Source organism: Seriola dumerili, unplaced genomic scaffold (assembly GCF_002260705.1).
Source record: "Seriola dumerili isolate Sdu_G_001 unplaced genomic scaffold, Sdu_1.0 BDQW01000025.1, whole genome shotgun sequence".
Classification (NCBI taxonomy): Eukaryota; Metazoa; Chordata; class Actinopteri; order Carangiformes; family Carangidae; genus Seriola; species Seriola dumerili.
The window spans coordinates 5,487,670-5,495,180 of NW_019174280.1; the positions used below are offsets into that span (position 1 = coordinate 5,487,670).

General features: G+C 39.1%; 1 protein-coding gene across 2 annotated transcripts; it reads right to left on the reverse strand.

The window, feature by feature from the left end:
- Nucleotides 1-119: 119 nt before the first annotated feature.
- pla2g7 (phospholipase A2 group VII) lies at nt 120-7,312 on the reverse strand. 2 transcript variants are annotated; one of them, XM_022769580.1, is made up of 11 exons: nt 6,972-7,312; nt 6,385-6,512; nt 5,797-5,947; nt 5,293-5,386; nt 5,121-5,189; nt 3,336-3,507; nt 2,838-2,951; nt 1,474-1,565; nt 1,112-1,282; nt 879-1,027; nt 120-725 (listed from the first exon to the last, which is right to left on the reverse strand). In XM_022769580.1, the coding sequence occupies exons 1-11, from the start codon at nt 7,033-7,035 to the stop codon at nt 625-627; spliced, it is 1,305 nt and encodes a 434-aa protein (XP_022625301.1). In that variant the 5' UTR covers nt 7,036-7,312; the 3' UTR covers nt 120-624. The 2 variants fall into 2 exon arrangements, with proteins under 2 accessions (XP_022625301.1, XP_022625306.1); XM_022769585.1 differs by having other exon boundaries at nt 7,137-7,310.
- Between the last annotated feature and the right edge of the window lie 199 nt (nt 7,313-7,511).

Below are 7,511 nucleotides of genomic sequence, written 5' to 3' on the forward strand. Positions count from 1 at the left end.
ATGATGATTTATGATGCTGATTGACTTGTAGCTGTCGTTCGTTGAATCAGGATGGATAGATATAGTTTTCTGCAGATTTGGGATATATTAATTATCTAAGATCATATGAGTCGTCAATCTTTTTTTTTTTTTTTTTTTATCCATACCCATCCCACATGATTCATTTTAGGCCTCATCACATAATCACACTGCAATCATAGAGTAGCTTGTCTCTGGAAGGCCCCTATGTCTACAGAGACGTACAGTATTTTCATAAAATAACATTTGTCATTTGGCTTTATATACACTCGAAGATTAAAAGCATTTCTCTAAGAAATTGCTGGTAATAAAGATTTCACCAACAGTGTGAGCTGCTCGTGTGCAACATTCAGGCTTCATGAAACAAACACTGCTACACTGAGTGTTTCACCTGTCAAGAAAAACAAATCCTTCCTGCTGATGAGGTAGAGATCGGCTTTCCTCTCCATTACTACTCCAAAATGTTTTCCTTTGTCCATTTTGAAATAAAATGTGTGAAATGCCAAGTAGGCCTGGCTTGGCATTTTGGGACCATTCCACTGGCTCCCACACAAAAGACAAGATGGTTCAAGCTGATGTCCAGGTAGTACCAGGCTCTTCTACTGTTCAGATGGCAGACTGAAGCACAGTAACATTAGTACCTGGGATGAGGTTTTCATCCTGCCCATCAATCAGAGGGTCCCACTCATTAAAGTTCTTCTCCAGACCTGCAAACACCAGATGATTTTTAGCTTCATTCAGAATTTCAGCAAAACATTAATTTAAAAATGTGCATTTCTCCTTGTGTGTAAAAAATGATTCAGACTTAACGTGATACTAGAAATAATCAACAAAGATTGTGAGCTCGTCATTTTTCATACCAAGGTGGCGCTGCAGAAAGGCTAGTGTTGCTTTGTTGGAGAGGTCTAAGGCGATCTCTGGGTTGATCTCTCCCTTCAGCTTCATCAGTTTACCAATCCAGTTGCCCGTCAGGAAGGTGAAGTCTGGGAAACTCTGGTGCACTGTGCCTCTGGAGGAAAAATCACATCACCATTAAGTCAGAGAAAACCGTCACAGCTCTGTTTGCAAGCAACTTCAGCTCTGTCCGTGATACCTGATAGTGATCATTTTCCTCTGTATGATGGCCGAGTCCAGCTTCCTCATGCGGCTGATGTTCCCCGCCCACTGGAACTTCTCTGAGTTGATGAAGAAGATCGGCTGCTTCACTTGAGGAAATATCTCGTCATCTAAAGGAAACATCCAGGCGTCCAGCGCTATGCCACACCTGATTTCAGAGTTGAGAGTTTCCAGGGACAGTTATTACAAAATTAAAAAAAAAAAAAAACACAAGGACGCACATCACTTCAATATCCAGATCCAAGATTGGCTATTGTTTCAATTTTGTTTTTTTGCCTCTTCAGAATAAGAACACATGATGATGGAGGAGACCTGGATGTACTTTGTAAGTCCACATACTTAAAGATAACCTCTTTGCACAGAGCTTCAATCACTGTTGCTCCCCCAAAGGAATGCCCCATCACTGCTACCCTGCACAGATCCATGGAGTTCTGTTGGCCAAGAGAGGAAGGGAGCGAGTGATTAGCACAACATAAATGTTTCCTCAGAACCATGTCAGCTTGAGGTTCTGCCATCAAATCACAGCTGAAAGAATGATTCCGTGATATTCTATATTTTCCTTGTAAACAAATCCCATGGAAAGACGAAAAACCAACAATTAATTCTACTAAAACGTATTGTCTGTATCCGACACCTCACTTCTACTGAGAAACTGTTGCTACAGTGCCCAGCTGTTTTAGCTAAAGAAGGAACTTTGAGACTAACTTATTTATTGTTGGTTTCGGTCTTTTCATATTTGTTGATAACAACCACAACAACAATAATATAAAATACTGCCAGACTTATCCAATGGACCCTTCCACACCAGGCCACATCTCACTCACTGTGATCAGGAAGCATCACCACGTTACTCTACTACTATTATTTGGCCTGAATGTTACTGAATAGAAACAATATTAGAACTACTCCAATGTCTTCAACTGAAGACTTATATAAAAACATAAGGCCGCTGTGAAAGGACCAATGTGGCATCCTGACCGCGGCTATTTTGATGTCATGTCAACAAATCCCCTCCATCTCAGTGACAACAGTTTTTATAAGTGTTGACTGTCTTGTGTTTCTCAAAGCTTTCTTACAGGAGTCACTTTACAATGAAGAAGTTCATAAGCAAATTTAAATGGTGGTCATTGATACTTAATAAGTCTATTTATGTGAACATAGGTCAAAAGATGTATGTGTTCAAAGTACCGAAAGATTTACTTAAAAAGCGAGAGTGGAAATATTTTAAGTTGTACAGTCTTTATCTGACTGATGTTCAGTTACTGCAAAGGAAACTGATTTTTGATACATGTCTATACTCAAAGTTCTCAAGTGTTCTTAAGCCTAGATTTAGTCATTTTTGGAATTTCCCCTTAACTTGGTGACGTTACATACCTGGAAAGATTAGACTGGACTGGATCATTGATTTTCTGTTTTCTTGTGTCGTGTGAGGAACACCAGAATAACCCTGTACACCAGTTTTTGAAACATTTCTACCAATTCTCTTTGCTCCAATAATACTTTTTATCCTTCCTGTGTACATTTGCTGCAGTCTTATAACGCTGCTCACTTGCTCCTGCTCATGTCACTAGTTTCTGTTGAAAAAAACAGAAATGTCTACATTTCCTTGGTTTCAGCTGCCACTAAATATTGTATCCTGCTGCTCTGTTGATACTTGTGTCCTCTCTCTATGACTAAAAACTCAAAGTTAATGAAAAGATTACCTCCAGCGTCGCCCAGTCAAACTGAGTTTGCAAAACATTTTGCACTTGTATCCCTGAGTTGATTTTAGTGAGTTTATCCAGTGCCAGGATGCATTCATCTGCTCTCTGTTTCACCTGGGAGAGAAAGATTCACACACGAGGAGAAAAGGAAAACGCACAAACCAAATGTTTCAAAACTCACTCAATCAGGTGTTTGAAATTCAACATCATAATGTTTTTCAAAACAGTAAAGACAGCTGGACTGATGCCAAGATTAAAGCGGAAAAAAGTTGAAACCAGGGACAGTTCAGATAAAGGATTAGAAAATACAGTGAACAAGAAAGGATGTGGTTTGACGTCAGGTTATGTATGACTTACCCAGTATAAAATTCAGATATTGTGCAATCAAGCTGCTGTCAATACTAAACCCACAGTGATGAAAGAGGAATCATTCCTCCGCCTCCCCTTTATACAGTGACTCTAGTATATCACTGGATTTACTTTTTAATCACTCGTTACCTGATTATTTCTGAGGGGGAATTCACTCTCTCCCTGCTGCAGACTCCTGTAGTACATCCACTCCTTCACCAGGTTGCCATGGGCTGCGGCTGATGTTTTAGCCACATTCTTATTTGCCTTCTCTGACTCCGTCTTCTCGCAGAAATAAAACGTTGCTGAGGCTGACTGGTCCCTGGATTAAAGAGGAAAAGACAATGTCACAAAATTAAGATTCAAAGGGAAAGAATCAAACAAAAGAGGCAAAAATAATGTTTGTTTTTTTTTTAATTATTATTTGGATCTGTTTGGAAGTTTCTCTTTGCTCAAAATTGAGTCCAAAGCATAAACAAAAAATGTTAGATGCATAGAACAGCAACAATAAGTCGATTTATCAATTAGTTGATTGAAGGAAATTGAATCACAGACTAACATACGATTATAAAAACATCAAACATTCTCTGCTTCCAGCTTCTCAAATGTAAGAATTTGCCATTTGTCATTGTCACATATAATAAACTGAATATCTTGAGGTTTTGAACTATTAGTCAATTAAAAACAAGCAAACTGAAAACATCAGACTGTGACAACTTTTTCAACATATCATGGACAAAATCATTAATCAAGAAGGTAATCTGCAGACATCGGTAATGTAAATAATCATTAGTTGCAATAACTTAATAACCTCCTCTATGTAAACAGGAAATACTGGGGTTTTAGCACAGGCTTTATAGTAGATAAGAAAAATGGTTCCATGAAAATAATCTGAACTTATCTCGCACACAAACTAACACACTCAAGCACAGAGTGCAGTTTAGCTGCCAACTTTGTATTATCCTTGCTCTGACTTGCTGCCAAAGCAAATTACCTGTTGCTGAAGCTCATAATAGACGTGGCAGTAAAAAGGGCTTTTTTTTCTCTTTATGACTATTTTGGCTTGTTTGTGGTCAGAAACTAAACAAACTAATATGGCGCTGTGACAAAAGCAGCACTGGCTGAGTGACTGGATTGACCTCTGGCCATCACTGCAGACATGTGAGACAAAGTGTGTCTCATGTCACAGCTATAAACCAGGTCACATGCTTTTCTATGTGGCTTTAGCCTTTAACCAGTTACTAAAATTCAGTGAAATGTTGCGTCGACTGACATGAGTGACAGACTAACTGAGGCCATTATGTTCATCTCCATATGGTCCCCTTGTCTCTATACTGAAAAGAAATGTGATGACCTGGTTCGTACCATTGTCTGAGCACCCTTTCCACTCCTACTCACACTGATAAACAGACAGCCGCTTGCAGAGGAGACTGCCCTCTGTTACTGATGGCTTGGCTAACATTCAACTACAATCTCCTCCAACTGACACACAGCCTTATTCTTTAGTTTTTTTCAGTGTATATATTATCAGCCTGCAGCAGAATATAGTTAAAACACCTCAAGATTCTACACATAACTTAGAGCATTACATCTGTTTGAATAACTGCTGTACAGCTTTCCTTTAATCCTGATTTATGTACTTAAAGAAGCTTCTTTTGTTTTTTAATTAAATGAGTACTGACTTTAACCCAGCACTCTGGACTTTACTGCAAATGAGCACTTTATTCAAAGTTTGTTTGTAGTTTGTTAATTGTTAATCGTTATTGTCTTGTAGCGGTATTTTCAATTGTGTTTTGTATTTATGTCTTGCTGCAAACCCCCCCCCCCCCCCCCCCCCCCCCCCCCGGGGGACAAATAAAATCGAAACTGAACTGAAGTGAACATGAAGATAACACCCCATCCAAAAGTGTATGTCATTAAATCTTGTTCAGTTACCTGTGTTCAACGGACGCCACAATGAAACCCTGAGAGGCCAGTTCTGCACATATAGCTGAATATAAAGTCCTAAGAAACAACAAGGACATGTCAATTACACCTTTCACAGAAGGCAGGTGAGCAGAACTTCAAATTCATACTACAGCAGTATCAGAAACACATAGTTGTGTACCTAAAGGCTCCCAGGCCATGGGAGAAGATAACTAGTGGACATTTTACATTTGATTTGAATGGAGCATCCAGGTGGGCTGGGATCTTAAAGGAACCTGGAATAAACAAATGATAAAAACAAGCTTTCTTAAGCACAACACCAGAAAAATAGGTCATTTCTAATGATAATAAACATCATTTCTGCCATCACTGTTGTCAAAGTTAAATTCTTGTTGCTTGGCAAAGTAGTTAAACTGATTTAAAAAGTCTTCCCTGGAGTACTGTGCAATAATAACTTTGACAAAAATAAAAATCACATGACAAAATAAATTTCTGAGCTGATGTTCACACTGTACAGAAATGACACTTACACTGCAGTATAATTGGAAATATTCTGATCAGGCTATAATTTGTCATAAATGGACAAAAACATGCAAAAACACTAATACGGTCTGGAAAGGCCAGTTTAACCAGCATATTTGTAATTTGAAATGTTCCACAATTTACTAATTGAAGTCAAAATTACCAAAGAGGTAGTTGAAAATCCTTTCACTGAGAGTTCTGTTGATTTTCATGAAGTCTGCCAGACCGTTAAAATACTCCCTGCATGGGACCCAATCTGGTTTTTCTGCTTTTTCAGTCTCTTGACAAGGATAGTAAAGCCGGAAGAAGCTGCCCTGTTGGCAAGAAGTTCACACGATTAGGCAACTATTGTTTACTGAAATGTACGTCACAAATATCTTGTTCATACAATGTATGTAGTTGCATTTCTTGTGTACAGATACTTGGCCATGTTGAACTTTGTAACTCTTGTTGAAATGCAGGAAGAATGACCAGTGAATGTCATAATGGAATTGATTATTAACGTATCATTGCTGCAGACTGAACAGGTTTTCCAGCAGCTACCCAAACTGTAATCAATGATTTTACAAAGATATACCCAGACGTGCTGTCTTTGTCCATACTCATGCAACATGACTTAACATTGCCTCAGTCCATCATGGTCATGATCTCCAGGTGATCACATCACATTTCTGATGTATCCCTAGTTTGTCATATTATTTACAAGAAGCAGATAGAAGCTAGAATATCATAAAAGTGGTTCAAACTCTACCTGTGCAGTGTGGTCCATCATGAAGTCAGTGCATCCCACAGCATTGGGGCCCTTGGCTGGAGGGATCCCAAGTTGGTTACTGCAGGTGTTCCCCATGGTGAAGAAACTGAGCGTGTACCTCTTCTGCTCTGTAGAATAAAGAGACGCATATGAGGAAGCAATAACCATGTCCTGGCAAGGATGACAGTCATGATAGACATAACATGACTTCACAAAAAAACAACTGTGGAACTGAGATTAATGCACAGATATAATGATGTCACCAATTACTGAATTCCAGCTATGAATTTCAGCAAATTATGAACACGGCTTTTTTTCCTTTTAACCTATACATGATTAATAATATACTATTCTTTGTTACTGTTCCAGTTTGTACGATTGTTTCCTTTATAGAAGGCAAAACGAAAATGACTCAGCAGTAATTTTCATCAGGTGTAACTAACTTCACCAGATGTACCTGAGTGCGTAACGGGGTTCACAACTTCTGTCAACAACCATTCGTTACAGCTATTTTCTACTAACTATGGCTGTTTAGGAAATGATTGTATTTGCACTGTCAATTAATAACGTGGCGTTAAAACCCCTACCTGTCCTCCCCCAATCGTAAATCCTCTTGACTAATAACTGTACAAATCCTCCATGAGAAAACATCGACCTCAGTAGTTTCAAAAAGCGAGCTAACTGGGTATCTCCTGGTTAGCTGTTAGCCACAAGAACACTGTTGTAACAATTTAACAAAAGACAAGGCCTACCGGAGATACAGAAGTACTTGGTCTGCCAGTGTTACTACATCAGTTTCGCAATATTACCACGTAACTAATGTCACTTTCTCGAGATAAATGTACCGGTATGAGTCACCGGGGAGTGGTTGAGAGGTCGGTACAGTTGGTGTTAGCTAGCCACTACTAGCATAGGAGGGGGCTAAACCAGAGCCGCTGATGGAAAGTGTTTGGTTACTGCGCCGTCCTGTAGCAGTCGCCTTGCCTCGAGCAGCCTAAAAACGTTCCCAAACTTAAACTTAACACGCGTTCATACAACATATGTACGATAAAGGTTAAAGATATCCCGCCAAGCTCATATTATGGTCATAAGTACACTTTAGGCACCTCTACGTCAGGTATCCAAAG